At 37.0% G+C, this 23,843-nt stretch overlaps 4 protein-coding genes, 1 long non-coding RNA gene and 1 other non-coding gene across 8 annotated transcripts; 2 read left to right on the forward strand and 4 right to left on the reverse strand.

Annotated features, from left to right (window-relative positions):
• Positions 1–368: 368 nt before the first annotated feature.
• LOC120264921 (long chain acyl-CoA synthetase 1-like) lies at positions 369–8,083 on the forward strand. 3 transcript variants are annotated; one of them, XM_039272814.1, is made up of 20 exons: positions 369–443; positions 4,052–4,257; positions 4,335–4,398; positions 4,459–4,548; positions 4,615–4,671; positions 4,750–4,798; positions 4,869–4,945; positions 5,029–5,068; positions 5,146–5,240; positions 5,373–5,540; positions 5,611–5,721; positions 5,808–5,895; positions 5,984–6,050; positions 6,136–6,211; positions 6,537–6,654; positions 6,761–7,006; positions 7,089–7,228; positions 7,319–7,501; positions 7,648–7,767; positions 7,844–8,083. In XM_039272814.1, exons 2-20 carry the CDS (start codon positions 4,109–4,111, stop codon positions 7,874–7,876), a joined length of 1,971 nt encoding a protein of 656 aa, XP_039128748.1. In that variant the 5' UTR covers positions 369–443; positions 4,052–4,108; the 3' UTR covers positions 7,877–8,083. The 3 variants fall into 3 exon arrangements, with proteins under 3 accessions (XP_039128748.1, XP_039128749.1, XP_039128746.1); XM_039272815.1 differs by lacking the exon at positions 369–443 and adding an exon at positions 3,025–3,045; XM_039272812.1 differs by lacking the exon at positions 369–443 and having other exon boundaries at positions 3,265–4,257.
• Positions 3,097–7,194, reverse strand: LOC120264922. The gene is made up of 4 exons (XR_005537585.1): positions 7,069–7,194; positions 6,800–6,961; positions 4,167–4,288; positions 3,097–3,211 (listed from the first exon to the last, which is right to left on the reverse strand). It is a non-coding gene; the product is annotated as an uncharacterized LOC120264922 (long non-coding RNA).
• LOC120264920 (pentatricopeptide repeat-containing protein At3g48810-like) lies at positions 7,316–11,077 on the reverse strand. Its single transcript, XM_039272811.1, is given in 4 exon segments — positions 7,316–7,450; positions 8,260–8,768; positions 8,770–10,533; positions 10,924–11,077. Coding segments are annotated over 2 exon segments (1,989 nt in total). The 5' UTR covers positions 10,924–11,077; the 3' UTR covers positions 7,316–7,450; positions 8,260–8,543.
• A 747-nt stretch (positions 11,078–11,824) lies between these two features.
• Positions 11,825–16,500, reverse strand: LOC120265430 (importin subunit alpha-4-like). Its single transcript, XM_039273333.1, is given in 11 exon segments — positions 11,825–12,461; positions 12,835–12,962; positions 13,046–13,174; positions 13,557–13,610; positions 13,612–13,636; positions 13,729–13,892; positions 13,988–14,173; positions 14,288–14,419; positions 14,553–14,644; positions 14,763–14,859; positions 16,200–16,500. Coding segments are annotated over 11 exon segments (1,614 nt in total). The 5' UTR covers positions 16,428–16,500; the 3' UTR covers positions 11,825–12,082.
• A 988-nt stretch (positions 16,501–17,488) lies between these two features.
• Positions 17,489–21,157, reverse strand: LOC120264892 (probable pre-mRNA-splicing factor ATP-dependent RNA helicase DEAH3). Its single transcript, XM_039272777.1, has 7 exons — positions 20,928–21,157; positions 20,352–20,539; positions 18,964–20,048; positions 18,404–18,529; positions 18,093–18,331; positions 17,898–18,016; positions 17,489–17,810 (listed from the first exon to the last, which is right to left on the reverse strand). The coding sequence occupies exons 1-7, from the start codon at positions 21,105–21,107 to the stop codon at positions 17,717–17,719; spliced, it is 2,031 nt and encodes a 676-aa protein (XP_039128711.1). The 5' UTR covers positions 21,108–21,157; the 3' UTR covers positions 17,489–17,716.
• An 88-nt stretch (positions 21,158–21,245) lies between these two features.
• TRNAG-UCC lies at positions 21,246–21,317 on the forward strand. The gene has a single exon. It is a non-coding gene; the product is annotated as a tRNA-Gly (tRNA).
• The last annotated feature ends 2,526 nt before the right edge of the window (positions 21,318–23,843 follow it).

Here is a 23,843-nt window from a genome sequence, read left to right on the forward strand (position 1 = left end):
ATTAAACCATATACTCCACTTAGTGGAGTTTTAAATAGAGGTAGATTTAGAATGTAAATGAAATTTTTTATAAAATTTAGATTGCAAACTAACTTCAACCGATTTTGTTAATTAGTGTAAATTAAATAAAATTGACAAGTAAAAAAGAACGAATGGAGTACAATTTAAGGGCCTTTTGTTGTTAATATTGGCTCTTTTTTTTAAGATGTCATTAATGGCTTTAAATTATGGCCTTTGTTGGTTGCAACCCCTCAATTTAAGGGTTATTAAAAAAATTTTTGTTTTACTCTGAAAAGGCCAAGTATGTTCGGTCCAATGCATTTTGTGTTATCTGCTCACAGGCCTGAATTTTACGTTGATGTGGTCTTTGATGTGGTTGCATATACATGGACCTATTAATTTGCTGGCTTCAGCAGATATGACAATGTTTTTGGAATAAAGAGGTAAGTAAAACAAATAAAATTTTGAAAACTAATAAATAAATAAATATATATATATATATTTTTAATTGAGGGATAAAACCATGGTCTCCCATGTTAGGCTTATTTGTTGCTCTACTTGTTTGTTTATTCATTTCTATCTCGTCATGCTCTTATGGTTTCGTAAGGGCAGATTAGAGTTAGCTGTGAGTAATAAGTTAAAAGCTGGACAAGGATTAGAATAAAGATTTCCAGGAAAAATTTCTTTAAGGTAGGGACATTATTGATAGCGAAGTACTTCAGGAGATTAAATGGAGGGCAAGGAAGGGATTTCATCAATTTGTTATAAATGGGCATGGTTGGGAGACATAAAGAAGGCAGTTGGGATGTATCCCAAATTCAATAATGGAATATGACGTTCAGTAAATAGACGTGTTCTTCCAAGATGTTCATTTTTGCCCTCAATTATTTTTTCTCTTAAAAATGGCCCTATAGTTTCATTATTATGTTTATTTCCCTTTATATTATCTGTTTCTTTGCAAAAAAAAGTGTACCAATGTTAAAATATGTTACATAGCTACTTCTTGTGACCTGCCCACCAACCTTATTTACTAGTTATGGTGGTCAACATCAGACTCCATGAATCCCCTTTGGTTTTTCAAACAGGTTTAGATTGTGATTGAACACAATGCATGTGGCCAATTAAAACCTTAACATAAAGTTTTACCGGTCAATTGGTTGAGTTCATTGGTTGAAAAAATGGATTGGTCATGAAAATGTGCAAACTAGGCCCATGTCATTGAGAAAGTTTCTTTCTTGTTTTCCAAAGATGGGCCTTATAGTTAGCCATACTGTCCCAATGGCTTTTTAGTGCTTCTATCACTCTTTTGTTTTTTTTATAGTGTACAAGACTCTTTATCTCTAAATGCTAATAAGATTGGTTGTAAAAATTATGAGAATGGTGTGAAGGTACAAGAATCACACACACAATTAGATAAGAGTGTTAAGTGTTGTGTTATATTAAGGGCTCCATTAAAAGGGTGATGTGACTTTTGTAAATTTTATTTTTTTAATAAGTTGGTAGGCAAAGCCACGGTTCGGGTGGATACTGTATTAACTCCGAATCCCTTAAGAGAGGGGAAAGATGGTGAGAGTTTAAATCGTACGAAAGGTGCATGAGGTATTAACTCCGTGTATGTCTCTCGACTAACTTTAGGACTTGTCCTCTTTCTCAGAAGAAAAAAAGGACAAAAGTTGGTAGGCAAAACCACGGTTCGGGTGGATACTGTATTAACTCCGAATCCCTTAAGAGAGGGGAAAGATGGTGAGAGTTTAAATCGTACGAAAGGTGCATGAGGTATTAACTCCATGTACGTCTCTCGACTAACTTAGGACTTGTCCTCTTTCTCAGAAGAAAAAAGGACAAAAGTTGGCATTTATATAATGATTTAAGAATATGGGTTGTACATATTGAGAAAGAAAAAAAAAATAGTTATTATTCATTATGGAAGCTTAGCTAGTAAGAATAGCATTGTTCAAATTAAAAAAAAAATAAAATAATACATTCATAAATTATGAAAATAGAATCAATGTCTCTGGAGTAATGAAACTATACTTAGAAATTATACATGTCGCTTTTGCCAGTAATTTTCCTAGTTTCTGCGGGCCCTAGTAAGAGCACCGACATTTCTTTGGTGATCTTTCCTTCTCTTCATTATGTTACGATATTGATGAGTTGAATGTTCCAAGTCGCTGTCTAGTAATGCTTGAATATTGTTTTATTTATTTATTTATTATTTTTATTATTTATTTTCCTAGTATTCTTAGTTTAAGTCAGGCTTAGTTTTATCGGCTACCTATATGCTCATTAATGTCAAAAATAAGCTTGAGCAATAAATTATATGCTTCCTCCGTTAAGCTAACTTCCTCTAAAATATTAGATACAAAAGTTCTTTATGCTTTTTAAGAAAAAGTCTCAATTATAATGTATCATATAATCTCTCTCTCTCTAACTCGTCTTAGGGTCTGCTTGATTGAAGATTTTGGGAGGTAATGTAAAGTAAACTTTTGGGAATAACCTTGCTTGGGGGAGGAAGGAAGTAAGGATGGAGGTAAAGGTTTAGAGGGTTAGGTTTAATACCCTACCAAGCAAAAATGTAACATTTGCAATATATATATATATATATGAAAATATAAAGCGTCTGTAGTTGAGTATCTTTCTTTAGTAGTGTATAAATTGGATGGCCCAAGTATAATAATGCATTTATTGACAAAGAATCTGCTGAATTTTCTACTACTTTCCTAGGCTTCTAAAGCTCACATTGATGATATGATGATTAATATGTGATTTAAATTAGAACCAAGTTGATAAGAATCCTGATATGATATACGATTAATACATGAATTAAACTAAACTGGACCCAAGTTGATAAGTATCTTGGCGTTAAAGTGCACCTTTCAAGTCTAGATCTAGATACCATCACTAAGTTATGGTCTGATTACTTTTATGCAGAATATCAGAAGCTCGGCATCATTCCAAAATCCGATTTAAGTTATGGTCTAATTACTTTTAAGCAGAATATCAAAAGCTCGGCACCCTTCCAAAACCCGATTGAGAATTTAAAGTGTAAGATGATTTATCCACTTTATTAATATATATATATATATATATGAAATGGTTGAATTCTAATTTAATTATATCAAAGAGTAAAAAAAAAATAATAATAAATAAAAGCTAAACAATAGTAGAAAACACTTTGTTTAATGTTGTTGTCACACAGACTGCATCAAACCTGTTTAAAAAAAAACACGGATCAATAAAATAATAATCAACTTAATGCTTCGTTATTAAAAATTCTAGTTAATTTTTAACTGGAATTCTTCATCTCCGCCTTCCATCTCACTTACAATATGAAGATATGAAAATGGCAACAAAACAAGAAAGCCAAAGATAAATGTCTAAATTTTTTGAAGAAACATAAATTGTTATGTATATGTATGTATATAAATCATATGAATGTCTTTGCCTGTCTGAAACTCTTCGGCAAGAGATCATTGTTTGGCCAAAAGCCTTCATTAAATTCTTCACATGCACATTCATTTTTCTTCCTCTGTTGTTAATTTCTTCCTATCTTTTCATAAAAAAAAGGACAATACCTCCTAGTGATATGAATTTATGGACATTCTGTACAACATTATGATGGCCTAACAACATCTCTATTACATATTTATACAGTGTTACGCTGAAAAATTATTTAACTTGTCACAGAATCAAACAAACATTAGCATGAATTTACTGCATATATATATTTATGTATGAGCAATATGTAAGGATAAGAATGGCTGGTTTCATTTAATGGAGACGCAAAAAGAGTTTTACTAAACCTCAAGAAAGCGAACACCTTTAATGCAACGCCAACCACTGGATATTTGCGAAAGAGACATATCTTGTGATCACTGATGTGCTATAAATCCATGAAGAGTTCTACTGTTCTATAAGACATAGGAATATCAATATTATTTTATTAACAGCTAAAGATTTTCTAAGTATTTTCATGGTGAATCTGTGATTGGTTAGATAGTTCATGCCTCTTTGATGAGTTTCTTATGTGCCTGAATTTTCCACTTTGAAGGTCACTAAAGAGTGTTGCACTTTGTGTCAAGAATTGTAAGTAAAAAAGAGAAGAACAATGATGAAAACTTGTGCTGTACAAGTGGAGAATGGAAAGCAAGGTGAAAATGACGAACCTTCGGTCGGTCCAGTGTACCGAAGTATCCTCGCAAAGGATGGCTTCCCACCTCCTGATTCCAATATGAGCACCTCATGGGAAGTATTCAGGTATCAGTTGTTCAATTCCATATCTCTTTTCCTGATAATGAAGAATGCTGATCAAGAACAAATCATCTTTTCTGCAGATATGCAGCAGAAAAGTATCCTCAAAATAAAATGCTTGGTTGGCGAGAATTTACTAATGAAAAGGTACTTATCTAAAGACCTCTTGTTTGTGTTACTAGAACTTAATTGATGATCATGTTGCAGGCTGGACATTATTTATGGAAAACATACAAGGAAATATACGAGGAAGTGCTGAATGCTGGTTCAGCTTTGCAGCAGCTTGGTGCACAAAGAGTAAGCCACATTACATTGATTTTAGTTTATCGAACCATTAATTAATGGTATTGTTTGCTTTTGTAGGGTTCACGAATCGGTATCTATGGAGTAAACTGTCCTCAGTGGGTGGTAGCAATGGAGGTTTGCTTCTAGATCTTCGGCGGTCTCCATTTGGTTCTCATATACCTGTAATTGCTAACTAGATTCAGCTATTTTCAGGCTTGCAATGGGTATAGTTTAATCTGTGTTCCTCTCTATGATACTCTTGGTAAGCAATTCAAAGTAATTCCCACTTGAATTTTGTCTATAAGCTACTAATATTTCATGCATGAAAACAGGGGCTGGAGCTGTTGATTACATAATAGACCATGCAGAAATAGAGTTTGTGTTTGTGCAAGATAAGAAAGTGGAACAAGTGAGAAGTTTAATATATCTTCATGGTCGGTGTTTCATTTTTTTTTTCTATTTGACCTTCTGTTAAATATACCTTATCTGCAGCTGTTGTCCTCTGATTGCAATTCTGCCAAGAAACTCAAAGGTATGAACTTATAGTATTGTGAGATTAAGCGTGAATAATTAATATTCTAATGATGTTCACTCCTTAATTAATCACAGCAATGGTTTCATTCACTTTACTAACAAGGGAGCGAAGTTCTAATGCTGCAAAAAATGGAATCAAAGTGTATTCATGGAATGAGTTTCTCCATATGGTTTGTTTCTTTACTTGTACTCATAAACAGTGAATTGAAGTGTATTTCTCATGATAATTTCTAAGATTTCAGTCCTAAATTAGCTATTTCTCTGTTCTTGTTCTCATAAATAATTTTAATTGAAAACATAAGGGAAAAGAGTACCCATGTGATCCATATCCTCCTAGGCCTCTTGACATTTGCACTATAATGTACACAAGTGGAACAAGTGGAAATCCAAAAGGAGTCATCCTCACTCATGAAAACCATGCAACATGCATAAAAGGAATTGATCTTTTCTTAGAGCAATTTGAAGACAAGGTAAAAGCTTTATCTCATTCTGAATTTCCATTCGAACTCAATAACTTATTCCAAATTTGCAAAATCTTAGATGACAGTGGATGATGTTTATCTCTCCTTCCTCCCCTTGGCTCATGTCATTGACCGTGTGGTTGAGGAGTATTTCTTCCACAAAGGTGCCTCTGTAGGCTACTATCAAGGGGTACATTCAACCATAAAATTATAAAATAAACACTTCATTTTGGATTTCTGAAACTCACTGGTAACTCAAGTGATTCTTATTCTAAGGATGTCAATGCTTTGAGAGATGATCTCATGGAACTGAAACCAACTGTTTTTGCCGGAGTTCCTAGAGTTTTTGAAAGAATACATGAAGGTACATACATATACTAACGTGTTTGCATTAAAAAATGAACTCCTTTTTCTCTCTCTCTATGGACATCATATATTTTCTTGATGTTCAGGAGTTCTCAAGGCCTTGCAAGAACTCAGGCCACTGAGAAGGATGATCTTCAATATTTTATACAATCAGTAAGTGTCCATCTCTATCTCCATCTCTTTCTCTCTAAAAATTGATTCTGTATTCATTATTTATTTATTTATCTTTGCATTGCAGTAAACTGTTCTGGATGAGATCAGGCTATAAACACAAGAACGCCTCACCTTTGGCAGACTTCTTGGCATTTCACAAGGTTTTCCTTTGTGTTTGCTCTGCACTCTACTCAAACTTCAAGAGAAAAAATTAACAATAATATTTTTGTTTTTGGTCTTTTTTGCACACGTACCAGAACCATAAATATATAGTTGAATGCGAGCACATGGTAACAGTACTTTCTAGGGGTATTTACATGATTTTCAATTTATTTTATGCGTCTATATACGACAAAATCCTCTGTTCTATTATTTACCCCACTAAATCAAAGACATATACACATATACACAAATAACCACTGTTGCAGGGTAACATGACATTTTTCCTTGGTTCTTAAAACCTAACTATTTTTTCTACTAATTTAGGTGCATGCCCAATTGGGAGGTAGAATTCGTTTACTAATATCTGGTGGTGCTCCATTGAGTACTGAGATCGAAGAATTCTTAAAGGTTACAAGCTGTGCTTTTTTCGTGCAAGCCTATGGTGATTACTGAGCACTGACTAGCCTTTTTTTACATTTTAGTCCCTGTGAGTTTTGCATAAATATCCCTAGAAAGTAGTCAAATTTACTTGTAAAAGAAAATTTCAGGGCTAACAGAAACCTGTGGACCAAGTACAGCTGGATTACCTGATGAGATGACCATGGTTGGAACTGTCGGTGTTCCTTCTGCATATGTTGATCTTCGGCTGGAAGCCGTGCCAGAGATGGGTTATGATCCTCTTGGCATTCCTTCACGGGGGGAGGTCTGCATCAGAGGGAAGACTGTTTTCACTGGGTACTACAAGAACCCTGAGTTGACAAAAGAGGTCATCAGAGATGGCTGGTTTCATACAGGTGCAACAATGGCCGTTTCATCATGCAGTCAAGTAAATGAAGAATTCAATTGAAACCCTAACCATTTTGTTTGCTTCACCAGGGGATATAGGGGAGATGAATTCTGATGGAGTGTTGAAGATCATTGACAGGAAGAAGAACATCTTTAAGCTTTCTCAAGGGGAGTATGTTGCAGTTGAGTACCTGGAGAAAGTATACAGTTGTGCTTCAATTCTTGAAGATGTATGTCTGTACAGTCATTCTTTTTATTTTTCACAAGGTCTTTTGCAATTTTCTCAAGCTTTCTTGATAATGGTAAGCATCTTCTTGTAGATTTGGGTTTATGGAGACAGCTTCCAATCAAAGCTTGTGGCAGTGGTTAATCCACATGAAGGCAATACGAGAATTTGGGCAAAATCAACCGGACACGCTGGTTCATTCACAGAACTCTGCTCTCTTGATGCCCTAAAAAAACACATTCTCAATGAGCTCAAGACAATTGCCGAAAAGAACAAGGTATGAAATTTTGATAAGACTTATCTATTTTTTAAAGAAGTGACATTCGATCATTTAGAATAGCTTTCAGGAATTTATACAATATTTGGAATAATACGATTTTTCATGCGAGACCTGGATGACAATTAATTCTGTCACTAAAACAGCTGAAAGGTTTTGAGTACATTAAAGGGGTTGTGCTTGAGCCTGTGCCCTTCAGTGTAGAAAGAGATCAAGTAACTCCTACGATGAAGAAGAAAAGAGCTCAGATGCTAAAATACTATCAAGTCAGCAATCCATTTTCCTCTTAAATTCCAATATCTGCTGTTTCCTTATTATTAACCATGTTGATCTTTTGTGTAGGCTGAAATTGATAAAGTCTACAAGAATCTCTGATGAACTCCAAATGTATTCAATACTATGTATCGAGATTACCTTCTCGCTTTTAATTTGAATGATGTTACGATGTTTGTATGAAACTAATAAGTTGTAGACATATTGTGCCATAAGCATTATGTCAAACCTAAGGTTCATTGTGTGTCTGTTGTATCGTTTCATGTTTGAAAGAAATAACAATAATAAAAAATCTACCGGTTTTGATCAGACATGACGTCCTATTTAGATAAAAATAAATGAGACCGAGACCGGGGCTTTGTTAAATTGTTCAAAAACCATGGTATGGATTTAAATAATAAGGAAACTATTTATTCATGTGTTTATTAGCAAGGAAGACATGGCACGAATTTGCAATGCATCCGGATTTAGAGTAGCAGACACACCTGCTCGAGTCATCCCGTCAGTTATTATGCAAGGACTGCCCCGATCCGCAGCTTTTCACTGAATTTTCAGGTGATACCAGTAAAAACAAACTGCCTTTCTGCAAATGGATTATGAATTAAAAAATGATTCTGGTATGTATTGCTTCTGATTCCCCAGAGCTCTTAACTAATGCAAGTTCAAACCATGCAAACAATTCCCGACGATCACACAGTACAACTGGATTAACTGCTAGAAAATTCAGAGCTTTAGTAATCTTTAAAAACTATACATCATTCGAACTTCCCTATATTAGCCTTTCACCCAGAAGATCGTCCAATGAATTTACAGCCATAGCAATACCGACATTTTCAAAAATAGCTCGTACCATTACATTCCATGTGGCAGCATTTGGAGGAACACCTTCATTTATCATCCTTACAAGGCAGACAACAGAATCTTCTAATCTCTGTTGACCACAAAGCCCGGATATAATAGTAGTGTATGTAAACACATCCCGTTGACAATTTTTCTGTCGCCATTCTGCCAAGAATTTCAGCGGCTGACCTAAGTTTGCCTTCCTTAGAGTAAGCATGAATGATCGAATTGAATGTAACAAAATCAGGGGAAACTCCCCTAATTATCATCTTTCCTAATATTAGTAAAGCCTCCTTGACCCTATTGTCCCCGGCAAGGGCATATATTATAGTGTTGTATGTCACTAGGCTAAAGTCCACTCCATTTTCTAACATCTCATTTACTAATTGGGACACTTCCATCATCTTTCCTTCTTTACAGAAACCATCAATCAGCTCATTATATGTCTGAGAACTTGGTACACAGCCTCGTTCTTTCATCTCACATAATATATTCAAGGCCTCGGCACTCCTGCTGCTGTCACATAGACCTTTAATTAAAATGTTGAAGGTTATTGTGTTTGGAGGGCAGTTGTCTTCAAACATGATCTTAATAAGACGCTGAGCTTGATCAAAGATAGAATTCCTGCAAAGAGCATCCACCATGCATGTGTATACAACAACATTAGGCTTGCAGCCACTGCTTAACATTTTATTCCACATCATTGTAGCGCTTTCCAAGTCTCCCGCTTTGGAGAAACCATCAATAAGAGCACCGTAGGTCCTGACATTAGGGATATAGCTCTTTCTTTCCATATCCTCAAAGACAACCATAGCTTTATTCAGATTTCCATTGCAGCAGAGACCGTGAATAAGAACATTATAAGCGATGACATTAGGCATGCATCCTTCTTGGAGCATTTGATTCCAAACTTCAAGAGCCTCAGGTACTCTACATTCATCAAGAAATCCCTTCATCAAAGAAGTAAAAGTCAAAACGTTCGGGCAACAACCCCTAGCAAACATCTGGGCTAAAACGCCAAGAGACAGCTTGATGTCCGCCGTCTTGCATAGTGCACTAATTATTGTGGTATAAGTAATAACATTAGGGCATATTCCCTTAATCGACATTTCATCAACTAAACAGAACACTTCTCTCATTCTAAATTCTCCACACATGCCATTTATCAAAGCATTATAAGCAGGCACTGACGGAGCTATACTCCTAGTCAGCTCCCTCGCATCATCCAACTTCCCATCCTGGCAAAGCTTGGATACTATTGTTGTATAGCTCACCCCATCCGGACAATGCCCCTTATTCGTCATCTCCCTCAGTAGTTTACAGGCTGCATCAACCCGATCATTCTGGCACAACCCTTTAATAAGCATATTATAAGTAAACACATTCGGCTCCAATCCATCTTTCTTCATGTTGTTATATATAGGATTGATCATGCTAAACCTGTTCTCCTTGAGCAAGGCATCCAAAAGATGGTTGTAAATCTTCACAGTTGGTTGCGAACCAAGGTCCCGGATTCTGTAAAATGTTTTCAAGGCTTGTTCAGCAGACCCTATTCGAGCATACGAATTTATGACACTAACAAAGATCTCTTCGGAACACGCTAATCCTTCCAACTTCATCTGCTGCAGAAGATACTGAACAGCATCCATCTGATCTTCCTTCCCCAGCTTCTCAATCATTACCTGAAACGTTCGTGTCGTGTGCTTGAAAGCTCTTGAATCTGCCACCGACTTGAAATACTCAAGTGCCGTGCTAATATCCCTCTCGTGTTGTAGCCTCTTCACAACATCAAACTCCCTTAATCGAAATCCTTGCACATGTTTCGTGCTCTCGGGGATCAAATTCATGTTAAGGACTACCTGCATTGCCGGTTTTCTGGCTTTCAACAACAGATCACAACCTTCTTTCAAGTACATCATCTACATTAAACAGAGATACAATTTTCACTCATCTGTTTCATTACTGCACAAAAGTATTAAATTTTCTCTAAAAATGATAAATTAAAACAACATAGTAAGGATTCCAACCTATCTGCAGAAATATCAGTTCCAAATTCAGGGTTTTAACAAACTGAATTCCATGCAAACTTATGATGTAGAAAAAAATCAACTAAAAAAATTCCAAAATTTGGAAACATTATCAATTGAAAGTTTGAAACTACACTTGCATGCATTGAAATTCAAATAGAAAAAAATTAGAAATTAAACAAAGATCAAAAAAGGAAAGGCCCTAATCATGCCCTAATCATAAACAACAATTGGCGGGCATAGACGGAGACAACACGGTCCAAATTGAAACGATTGGTCTACCTTATTATGGACAGGATTCGACGGGAGCGAGAAGCAAAGCGGAGAGGATGGCAAGGAGGCGACGGCGACGGCGACGGCGACGGCAACGGCAGCGCTCGGACCACCCGTGGGAACAGCGGAACTAGACTGTCACACACTATGTTTAACATTCTGATGTGAATAATAATATCCTTTTTTTAAAATTAATTGTATATATATATATATATATCTGATATTTAATGACATGTATTGAAAAATTATTTTATATACATAAAAAATAAAAAAAAATAAATGATTTTAATTATCGGGAAAATAATTTTGCTATTTTGTAGGCTGTAAATAGGAAAACCTAAAAAAAAAAAGTTTTTTTTTCACATCTGTGCAAATTAAAATACTGGCTAGTCTAATAGAAACTAATATTTTAGATGCTGATATTATATATATATATAGAATATGTCAACTGTATATGTCAACTGTAGAGAGATTAGTGTTAGATTTTGATTTTTTTATAATTGCTATAGGTATAACAGATATAAGATTGAACAGTTGAAAAAAATTGTTGAGACATCTGTCCACTAGTAGATTGAACAGTTTGGATCAAATTACTGTACTGATGCAAACATCTGTAGATTTTTTTAAATTCAAAATCTACATACAAACGTTCGTAGATGATGGATGCTCGTGTATATATATATTAATTATTCATATATTTTTGAAAATGTGAAGTGTCTACTCTCTAGTCATCAAAAAAGCTTTAGAACTTGATAACATTCTATAAATAAGACATGAATATGTTCCATACTCAATGAAAAAATGTTAAGAAATCTGTCAAAATTTGACCAATCAAACATGATCAAAGTAAATTCATTAACACTCAGTGCTAAGGAAGATATTAGCAACTTTGATTTCATACAGAAAAAAATACAGATAAAAAAGAACACTGGATGCCATGAACATGACACAATCCAACAGGGAGATTACAATTCTCAAATACATGAAAGACAAACAAGTATAGCAGTCTGTCATATAAAAACTAATTCATAAACCAATGCAATTAAAAAAATTAATAAAAAAAAAAATCCCTGATCCTTTGGCAGGAAAATTAAGTATTGAAACAGGATGAATGTGTTCTAGCAAAAAAACACCTATTGAGTTGTGAAAACAAGATATTTGGGTACAATCAGCCAAATTTGAATCCACCATTAGGAAGAGCTGGCTGGCCTCCGCCGAAATGAAATACTTGTTCTTCGTCATTAGGGCCTGCTCCATTTCGTTCTTCCTCTTCGTCCTCAACCCAATATGTCTCCAAGATCTTAATGGTCTTTTCATATATGTCATTGTTGTCGTGGCCCTGGAGATTCTCGATTTTATCCAAACCCTCACAATCGTCGATCATCTGAGCGTAGATATTCACTCCATCAGTTTTCCCCAGTTCTTTTTCGGCCTCACCCACCTTTAGGATGTTCTCAAGGCCTTCAAGGCAGACTGTTACAATCCTCGGGTCTGGGCAGACAAGAAGATCACATAGTGGCTTAATGCAGCCTTGACTCACCAAGTAGCTGCAAACACCATTAAGAGTCTTGAGTTAATGACACAATATGCCAAACCACTGGTGGTCAGTGGATAATATAATCTAACATTCAGTTCAATCAGATCTTTGCGTTTGGAACATATGATCATAAATTTGGGTTTTGAGCAAAAATAAAAGGCATCAACTATTTTTATCATTGGTAACCAGATGAATTCAGAAGCTTAGATAGTGATATTTAAGAAACATCTATTTAACTAAAACATAAGTGCAGGGGTTTAACCATCTTGTGAATAACTTTGTAATAAACTAAATATTTATGAAGCCATCTGCATTCCAACATGATAATTATAACTATAAGTAAACAAAGAATTTGATACACATAGAGGAACAATGTAACATACTGAATCTGCTCACTTGAACCACCGGAAGTTGCATTTGATATGGCCCATGCAGCTTCTTTCTTGATGTCAAATTCTGCATGTTGCAGTAGATGCACTAGAGGACTGATGATGTTTGCATCAATGACAGCCTGTAAAGGAGCATCAAAATCAGCGCTAATTTCAAGGTTTTTTATCCCACAGAATATAATGCAAACTCAAGACAAATCTTTGCCTGGATCTGAGCTCTATTTCCAGCAGTGATGTTTGAAATGGTCCAACAAGCTTCTTTCTTGATGCTCTTTTTGTAGCTTTGGGTCAGAAGTTGGAGGAGACAAGGGAGTACCCCGTTGTCTATTATGAACTATGGAAACAATAAACCAATCAATTAGAAGCTATAGCATCAGAAAGGAAATGCATATATTAGAAATTAAATATCAACATCAATATTTTCGGCGAAAGTAAAATCAAAGCAACCTAATGCAGTCTGCATGAAGATGGCAGATAAGCAGGCTATAACTGAAAAAGATGTTGAAAAGTAAATGATAACAGGGATCTCTTATGGTCAACTAAAAATGACATATTTTGTTTTAAGAGAAGGAAATGTCATTACTTTTGGGACAGAAAATATGAAAGTATCCAGCTAGATGAGCAACAGTAGCTCAAAGTGTACAATTTGATTCATATAAAATTCCAGTTGAATAACAACCATGCCATCTACTTGGATATCTGAATATGATAGATACCTGAGTCTGAGAATCATCTCCGGTGACAATGTTACCCACTGTCCTCAGAGCAGGGAATTAGGACTGTAGGAGATGGATGACTGGATAAAACATGAATCATATTAGTTGAATAAATTAACCAAATTATCAATGGTTGGCTAAGAAAGAACTAAAGCAAACAGTAGTCACTTACAGCAGAAGCTCCACAAGCCTTGGACAGACACCAGCCTCAATCACCGCTTGAATTTTGTCATTGGTTCCATCAGAAAGGTAGGAAAGAGCCCAACAAGCATCAGTTAGAACTTCCTCATCAGTTGAGTGAATTAGGTGCTGAAGTGCTTGCAGCGCAGGTCTTGTCTGAAACCAATCAATGGGAATAGCACCCAACAGCAAATAAGTTTGTGTCAAAAAAAAAAAAAAAATCTTTTTTTAGGTACTCTCACAGCTCTCACCTGCTCAAATGGTGCTGGTGGCTTTCCTCGGCAAAAGTTAGATAGTGTCCAGGTAGCATTCCGCAGCATAGATATTTTTGAATGCTCATTCAACTGAGCCAGCAACGGGATCAGGGCACCATGACCAAGAACAAGATCCCTACAACTTGGGGAGTCACCAGCTACATTACCTAGGGCCCATACAGCCTGTTCAACAGAACAAGTAACCATGGAGAAAAAGTTGACTAGCAAAGGAGTTTATGTTGTCATTTTACATCTAAAGTGAACATCACTAAGAAAGATTAGCATGAGAGAACCAACCTGTTCCCTAACATCATCACTTGGAGAGCTCAGAAGCTGCACAAACTTTGGGACAGCACCATGTTCTATCACAACTCTTGTATGTTCAGAAGTTCCAGAAGCAACATTTGTCAGTGCCCAAGCAGCCTCAAACTAGAAGGAAAATACTATTAAGTTTAAAATCTCAACATAAAAACTTTAACACAAGCGAGTACAAAACTATAACAAGGACATGCAGACACTGACCCATAAATGGGGTGTCATTAAATGCTAAAGACAAACAAACCTGCAGTTGTGGCAGATCATGTCTTGAAAGAAATTCAACAAACCGTGGGACAACCCCTGCCTTGATGACTTCCTCAATTGGAGGACTGCGCTCTAAAAAACATATACCAAAATTGATTACAAATAACAAAAATAACATAAATCCACAAAAGAAGAAAAACCAAATTATGAATTCATGCAAACGAAGACAAACCAAATTATGAATCCATACCGATTGATAAGAGCTTCCTGAACTGAGTGGTGGCTTCCAACTGTAAAGTGGGATTCTCAGACCATACCCCTTGTACCATTGCAGGAAGGCTTTCCAACTGCAAGAGGATAGCGCAACTAGATTTATTTTAGGTCCAACAAAAAGACAACAGATATGGTTATAGTATAGACCATTCTTCAGAAAATCTTCAGAGGCATATATATATATATATATATATATTTAGCAAAAGGAGTTACAAGTAACTAAGGAATCTTCAGAAGCATATTTGATGGTCCGCTTTAAGATCTTACCAGAATAACTTCTAAGAAACCACATACTTTTGGCACAAGAAGGAAAGAGTCATTATTATCACAATCAAGAATGCAAAACAAATTAAAAAGAAACCTGATGCAAGACAATTGCATCTAACCATGTAATTCAGGACTGGTTTTGTAGTTAAAAAAATTCCAATGCTACTGATTTAGATGACAAACTGAGGCATTTAGTTTAGAAAAATAAAAAAATTAAAACACTCGGTAATCTTATTTATACTCAAACACTCAAATGCTCCATAATTGGTCCACAGAGGATTGATCTTCACACAACTTAACAAATAAATCAAAGCCTTTTATTCATCAAAAGAAGTTTGCTACTTGAAGCATTCACGTGTTTATATAAACCTAATTATTCACAAAACAAACACAACTAGAAAAAGATAAGAAACTTCTAATTTGATATCAAACCCCATGTCTCCATTTAGATGTCTGCCTAGTATGCTTTTATATACCTTTGGCTTCATTGTCCGCAATAAACCCACTCAACAAATTCATTTGAACAAATAAGAAACCCAAAGTTTAAGAAATGTTGACAAGAAAAAAACAAAATCATCATTACAAAAATAGTCACCACCTCCACCCCCTCCACAGTAGGAGAGTAATATTTCATTTTTCTCCCAAGTCCAAGGTCAAGAGTTTGCATCCCTCCCAACTTAATGGTTGAGGGATAGTGACTTGTCCGAAACTAGAGTGATCTAAAAAATTTTAAAACAAGTAAAAGGCCTTAACTTAATCACTGTCAGAAGGAAAAATTCATCAATAATCAGATGCATAGAAATAAAAAAACTTGATTTTTTTTCACAATGATGAAATTTTCAATTCCTCAAAAATATTATAATAGAGAAAGCACATGAACAAGCCCCTGTTCTATTCAAATGCAACTCCAAACTAGCCGATCTATACCAACCAAACAGAACGCATTCGCTAAATCAATCACAAATCAAAACAATTCAGTGAATTCACGCGTGATCCGATGCTACAATGGCAAAATCTAATAAATCAAACAAATCAGCAAATCTCAACACATTTCAAACCAGAATTCCAAGTGATCTACGATATCAATAGATCTATATCTCTATTATTGCATTACAACGAAAATCACCAAAAACAATCAAAAGAGCACCTTCTTATCGATCGGGGCGGAGGGGAGGGAAGCGGGATCGAGAGAGGGAGCGGCAGAGGCGGCGAGGAGGATAGCCTCGCGGCGCTTTTTGAGGAGGTTGTCTTCGCGCTTGTTTTTGCGGATCTCGACAAGGTTGTCCTCCCGGCGCCTCCGCGCCTCCTCCACGTCCACCCCCGTCTTGTACCCCTTCTTCCGCACCTCCACCCGCGTTCCCGGCCGCAACGACATCTCCGACGAGATCGCCGGCGACGAGATTTAGCTCACTTTCTCACCGTCGCGCTCTTTTTTTTGGAGTAGAAGGCAAGCAATGATTGAATGAGTAGAACCAACGGCGGATGGAGCCCAAAAAAGGCTGGACTTATTGTCACCGAGAAAATAGACACTAAAAAAGGACTGACCAATAATAATGAGACACGTGTCTAAGGAAGAGGTTGTCCGCCGTGAAGAGTGACCCCAAAGTCGAATGTTTGGGTGGAGTTTGTATTAAAGATCTTTTAGATCGACACACGATTAACGCTGTTCCCATCGCGTAGTGGTCTAGTGGGTGACGATGGCGTGGTTTGTGGGACCCACCTGTGTAGCCACGTGGCGTGCCTTGGGATCATGACTTGATCTTTAATGTTTGTGATCTCGAGGTTGTTTTATTATTTCTTAAAACCGTGCCTCGGGATCAGGATGATTATCTTCGAGACGTTCACTCTTAAAATATATATATATATATATATATAAATCTTGAGGATTCATTATCATCAAAGCCGTCTTTACAATCCAATGAGTTCATATTGTCTGTTTCAAGAACCAGAAAATACTTTGATTCTAGTCTAGTATAGACTGACATATATTTTAAAAAAAATTAACTATAACATAAAAAAAAAATAAAAATACACATGTCAACTTGTTATAGATATGAACTCATCCATAATAACAATCGAATTATTATCCAATCTAAAAAATAATGCCAAACAGTATTAGGAGTGGTGGGCAGTAATTACAAACAGTAAATATATACAGTATACAGTATCTATATAAATAATAGTCGTTGATCATCATCCAATAATTATAAACAAATATTTCTAATAAAACAATAATCTGTTAGATGACTTAAACCCATATATATATATATATATATAAATATATTTCACCAAATCAAACACACTTCACTTTGTGTAAACATACAAAATGCAACTGGAATGCTTCAACTGAGTTTGCGGTTCAAAACGAAACCAATAACTTTAATTTATGCAAATTACAGAGTTTGAGAATTTTAAATTCTCACAAAACAAATTGAGTTGAGTTGAGTTGAGTTGCAGTGAAAAATATGAAACATATATGAATGTAAACATGGTCTAAACCTGTAGATAATGTATCATCTTCTAATGTTTAAGATGATATCTCATAAACAACACACGCTAAAACCAAGTATAAACACACAGATATCTCCAATGTTTGAGATGATATCCCATAAACAACACAAGCTATTTCGCTCTGTTTCATGTCGAATTCCAACCAATCTCCTGCTAGCATTTGGCGTACAGCCTTTCGAGGACTTCTCTTGCCTCTCCGGGCGGAAAATTGCTGAGATCATAGTAATGTGGAGCTATGTCGACCAACCTGTATAACAAAACATTTCATCAAATTTGGCAAATGTTAAGATAAATATATCAATGATTTGAAGAAGCAGATGTTTCTTGTACACACCAGTCTCCACGAATATCGGTGACAGTGCGAATGAAGTCTCTACTGGTCAGGACATATTCATTGTAAACGACCCACTCCGGCTTATGGTCCAAACAGGTTGAAGGATGCAAATGAACCGGCTGCAGCCGGTTTCAGACATTAGGAGGAAATTCACCAGAAGAGATGGAAAACATTTTAAGGGAGAGAAGACATTACCTGGTTGTCCTTCACTGTCATGTATTCGCCTTTACTCTCAAGATGAGCTACCTGCATGAAATATCCGGAGAGCAGAGCCTTTCGGATGTTGATGTAATAGGCATTGCTATTGAAATTTGTGCTGCATAGCTTAAGCTTGAGTCTGGACATGATCCGCGCCAGCTGCTGCCTAACGCTGCTGGCAACCTTTAGGGCTCGTGGGTTGATGAAATTGTCGAAGCACCATTGAGGATCTTCATCTGTTTGACAAAAATTAGAATGATCGGCAGAAGATGAAATGGGATTAGATTTGGCTTCAATGTTGTACTTACTGTTTTGTTTGTATGCATGATATACATTTAGGAGTGTGAGGTGATCCCCATCGATGTGGCTGAATTGAGCTTTTGCTTCATCTGCAGCTCTCTGCGCTTCCTTAGGCCGGACAAAGCAAGGGGGTGCTAGAGAAAGAAATTATTATCACAGACGAGTCAGATGCATAGAGATGAGACAACACCATTACCTTCACAAGTGAATGACAAGGAATTGAAACTATTGGCATAAGCTCTAAATTTAAAAATTTATAGCCCTCCATATCAATGGGACTGACACAGGGAGTCCGAGAACCTACTTTTGGAAAACAAATCTATTTTGGTGATTAAATGTATGACATGAATAAAAGCATTTTTATGATTTTTCCTTGTCATTCCTAAAAAATATGAGAAATATTAAGGACAAGAAACAAGAATAGAAGTACTTCATTTTAAGAAAGTTGGAAATTTTCCTCGAAATGCGACCATTCAGGATAGCAACAAGCATATGCACAAACGAACATTGAAAGAACAGAAGAACTAGTTAAAAAAGAAAGAAAAGGGAAGAAAAAAACAAACAAACCCTGAGAGCATAGCAGTTATTGTGAGGATCTCATTGGAACAATTGAATTCAGGACTGACAATAAGCATCTTCGACATCTGAGGATCCAAAGGTAACTCACTCATCATTTCTCCCAACTTGGTTAGGTTTCCCTCATCATCCAGAGCACCCAAATAATTCAAGACTTCCAATGCCCGCATCAAAGTCTCAGGAGCAGGAGGATCCATAAAGTCAAAATGCACCAGATCATCAATCCCAAGCTTCTTCAGAGTGAGAACAGTACTTGCCAGATCTGACCTCAGTAATTCAGGATATGTTTGAGGTTGTAGATCAGTATTGAAACTATTTTCAGTGTAAAGTCTGAAACATTTTCCAGGACATGTTCTACCGGCACGACCTGATCTTTGATGGGCGCTTGCTTTAGATATCGGAGTTACCAGCAAGGACTCAACTCGTACACGTGGATTATAAAGTTTTTGCTTTGAGAATCCAGGATCAATAACATAAACTATACCGTCAATTGTCAGGGAAGTTTCAGCAATGTTGGTGGACACTACAATCTTCCTTCCCGGTGGGCCACCATCTTTCAAAGGAGCAGGAGCGGGTTCGAATATCTTTTGCTGCATTACAAGAGCGAGTGAAGAATACAAGGGCACCACTTTCACTGGACCAAACTGATCACCCAAATCACTGATTTCCATTTTTATCTTCCTACAAGCATCTTCTATCTCTTCCTCTCCAGTGAGGAACAGAAGGATATCACCTGGAGGTTCACGCATATGTATCTGCACAACTGTCCGAATGGCAGCTTCCAGGTAATTTGCTTCAGGCTCCGATGTATAAAAAAGATCCACAGGATGTAGCCTTCCAGGCACCTTTATCAGTGGTGCAACATTAAAGTAATCCTGAAATTTCTCAGCCTCGAGTGTTGCACTCATGATGACTAATTTCAGATCAGGCCTTTTAATAAGAACCTCTTTGAGAAGTCCAAACAGAACATCGGTTGCCAAGGTTCGCTCATGTGCCTCATCAAGAATTATCACATTGTATCTCTCCAGTAGTGGATCAGCTGAGGCTTCTCTTAGCAGCATACCATCAGTTAAATACCTAGCACAAGCAACAATGACAGTAGCCAGCAGACATGGTTAAAAGAAGAACATGAGCAACCAAATATGAATAAATGACCTGATAGACATGGAAAACTCAACTTGAGAACATGGGAAATCATTAGCCAAAAACCAAGACAAAATGCAACCTGAAGAATGACAAAGAACCGACACAGAAGCACAATAGCAGAAAACCAGAACATAATGCAACCTAAAGAATCAGTATTCTATTAAATGTCTATTCAAGATATTTCAAGCATAAATCAGCCGATAAACAATGAAGGAGGGAGAAAAAGGAACTCACTTCAATATGGTTTTCTGGCTACTGCAATCTTCAAATCTAATGGTGTATCCAACTTCTTCTCCTAGTAAAACATCCATCTCCTCAGCAACCCGACGTGCAACAGACATGGCAACAACTCTTCGAGGTTGAGTACATGCAACTACTAGAGGCTTTCCCAAGCCTTCAGCTTCCAAAATAAATTGAGGGATCTGTAAATCCCACAAGTAGCATTATCATTCACTGAAATACTAGCCAAGATTACAGAATAATTTAGAGCATGATCAGTGAAGCCAACCAACCAAATACTCTTAAGCTAACATACAATATCCAAGATTTTTCATTTCCTTGGAATTCAAAAATGCAAACAATGATAAACAAAGCTGTGTTTTGATTGAAGGATCAACAACTTTTCCATTGTTTCTTTCTTTTCTTGTCTTCATTCTCTTCTATTTTCGCCCAAATCCAAGTGTAGGAGTTCCAAATTGAAACACCAAATCAGTAAAACCATATGAACTACAACAGCAACCTAAATTGAACAAAAAAGATCATAAATTTGTCGAATTCACAGGGTGAATGGATCTGAAAACGAGGTCATACCTGGGTGGTCTTGCCGCTTCCGGTCTCCCCGACGAGAATGAGGATCTGGTTGGCCATCAGAGCTTCCAAGAATTCATCTTTATGCAACCAAACCGGAAGTGCCTTCCTCTTCTCGAATATCTCGAAGTAGCGAGCTGAGTAAGGCATGCCAGTCCAGCGGTTCATCTCCCCCGATTGCATCTCGCCGGAGATCCGGTGATCTCCAACGATGCCAAAGAGGATTTGCCGGCAAGAGAAACTCAGCCACAAGTAGTCGGTGGGGACTAGAATCAAACGTTTTAATTGATATAATAAACTAATTGAACGAGAGCAACAACAGCGTTTGTAGTCCAACGGTTAGGATAATTGCCTTCCAAGCAATAGACCCAGGTTCGACTCCCGGCAAACGCACATTTGAATTTTCTTTTTTTGGTTTCAAATTGTTCTATAATTTTTTTGAGTAATGCTATATGAGGCGAAGAAATCACATGAACCAGCCACACGACTGATGTGGCTGGTGACGTGGATTTCCATTTTTAAATCGAAAAGTAAAAAGGGGAGAGGCGTTCTTTCACTTCTCTCTCTCGTGTCTCCATCATCTCCCACTCCCGGCCGTAGCTTCCCTCCGCCGCCGTCGATTCCATCCCCCGCTCCCCGCCGCTGTTTTCATCACCCTCTCCCGGCTCCCCGTTCGGGCGGCCGCGCTCTCCCCCGTTCCCCGGTCCCCAGCCCGGTTGCAGCCTCCCTCTCTCGTTCCCGACCGCTTCCATCCCCGCTCCCCGCCGCTGTTTTCATCACCCTCTCCCGGCTCCCCGTTCAGGCCGACGCCGCTCTCCCCATTCCCGGTCCCCGGCCGGTTCGACCTCCCTCTCTCGTTCCCGACTGCTTCCATCCCCCGCTGGGGAACGCTTCACTCCCCTGCTCCCGGTACCCATACCCGCCAATTTTATAAATTTAGAAAATTTATTTATTTTTTCCTAGTTAAACTAATCTTAATTTAATCATCATGACCTCTTTATAAACCAAAATACTTGTAAAACCAAAAAATTCTGATTAGTATTGTGCAGGTGCAGGAAAACAGAATTAGTTACAAGTATTACCAAAAGTTTTTTATTAGTATTGTGTAGGAAACATAATTAATTACAATTATTGTGGTTTTACAAGGAGATCATTGTAGGTGATTAAGTTTGTACTTATTATTTTGGTTTATAAAGAGATTATGGTGGGTGATTACGCTTATACTTATTATTTTTGTTTATAAATAGATCATGGTGGGTGATTAAATTTATATGTTGTAAAAAAAAAATGTGAGTGTTTATTGCTTGTTTAACTTGTAAATTTATTGTTTGTCTAATTTGTGTTTCTAATTTGTGTTTAGAAGTATACTTAAAGCAAGAACATGGAAGAAGTGATACTTGGGTGTTATGAGCAAGGAAATAATGATGTCGAAGTTGGATGTTCAAGTTATGAAATACATGGCAAAGAAAAACCGGTAGATTTGGATTTAGTTGAAAATATTGTGCCGGAGGCCGGTATGATACTTGACTCCGAAGAAGAAGTTTATGAATTGTATGTCAAGTATGCGCGGCATGAAGGGTTTGGCATCACCAAAAAAAGCACAAGATTAGGTGATGATGAAAAACTGAAATATTACACGCTAGCATGTTCAAGAGGTGGCAAACGAATATCTACTTCAAAAAACTCCTTCAACCCAAGGCTATCTACTAAAGTAAATTGTCCGGCGAAGATTAATGTCATTGTTAGCAATAATGGGAGATTTACCATTTCAAGTGTCAATTTAGAGCATAATCATGCACTTAGCCCAAAAAAAGCTCGTTTCCAAAAGTGTAATAAAAACATTGATACATGTGTCAAAAGAAGGCTTGAATTAAACGACCAAGCGGGGATAAGCCTAAGCAAAAATTTTCATTCCTTAGCTGTTGAAAGTGGGGGTTATGAAAATTTAACATATACTGAAAAAGATTGTAGGAATTATATTGCGAAAGCAAGGCAATTTAGGCTTGGTGTTGGTGATGTGGTTGCACTTGGAAAATATTTCTCCCGCATGCAACAAAGAAACACAGAATTTTTCCATTTGATTGACATGGATGAGGAAGGTCGTTTGAGAAATGTGTTTTGGGAGGATGCGAGGTCTATAGCGGCTTATGAAGCTTTTGGTGACATAATTTCCTTTGATACAACATACTTGACAAATAAGTATGACATGCCATTTGCTCCGTTCGTCGGTGTAAATCATCATGGGCAAACGGTATTGTTTGGGTGTGGTTTATTGTCGAAGGAAGATACAGAAACATATGTTTGGCTCTTCAAAACTTGGTTGGAGTGTATGTCAGGCAAGGCTCCTAAAGCAATTATTACAGACCAGTGTATGGCTATTCAGGGTGCAGTTAGATTGGTTTTTCCAAATTCTCATCACCGCCTTTGCCTTTGGCATATCATGAAGAAGGTTCCCGAGAAGCTTGGAGGTTTAAATGAATACAAAGCAATCAAGAAGATTTTGAAACGCATCACGTATGAAGTAGTGGATACTCAAGAGTTTGAAGACACGTACTTGAAGATGATGGCGGACTATAACATTAAGAGCAATGAATGGCTGAATTCTCTATTCAAAATTCGTGATCGTTGGGCTCCAGTTTATGTTAGAGGCATATTTTGGGCTGGAATGTCTACCACGCAAAGAAGTGAAAGCGTTAATGCATTTTTCGATGGTTATGTTGGTCCGACGACTTCATTGAAGCAGTTTGTTGAGCAATATGATAATGCCTTGAAAAGTAAGATTGAGAAAGAGAACAAAGCTGATTTTGCTTCATTTAACTCATGTTTTCCATTGATCACTGATTGCTATTTTGAGAAGCAACTTCAAGAAGCATACACAAATGAGATTTTTAAATTGTTTCAAGATGAGTTGCGAGGGAT

The sequence above is a fragment of the Dioscorea cayenensis genome, chromosome 7 (genome assembly GCF_009730915.1).
Source record: "Dioscorea cayenensis subsp. rotundata cultivar TDr96_F1 chromosome 7, TDr96_F1_v2_PseudoChromosome.rev07_lg8_w22 25.fasta, whole genome shotgun sequence".
Lineage (NCBI taxonomy): Eukaryota > Viridiplantae > Streptophyta > Magnoliopsida > Dioscoreales > Dioscoreaceae > Dioscorea > Dioscorea cayenensis.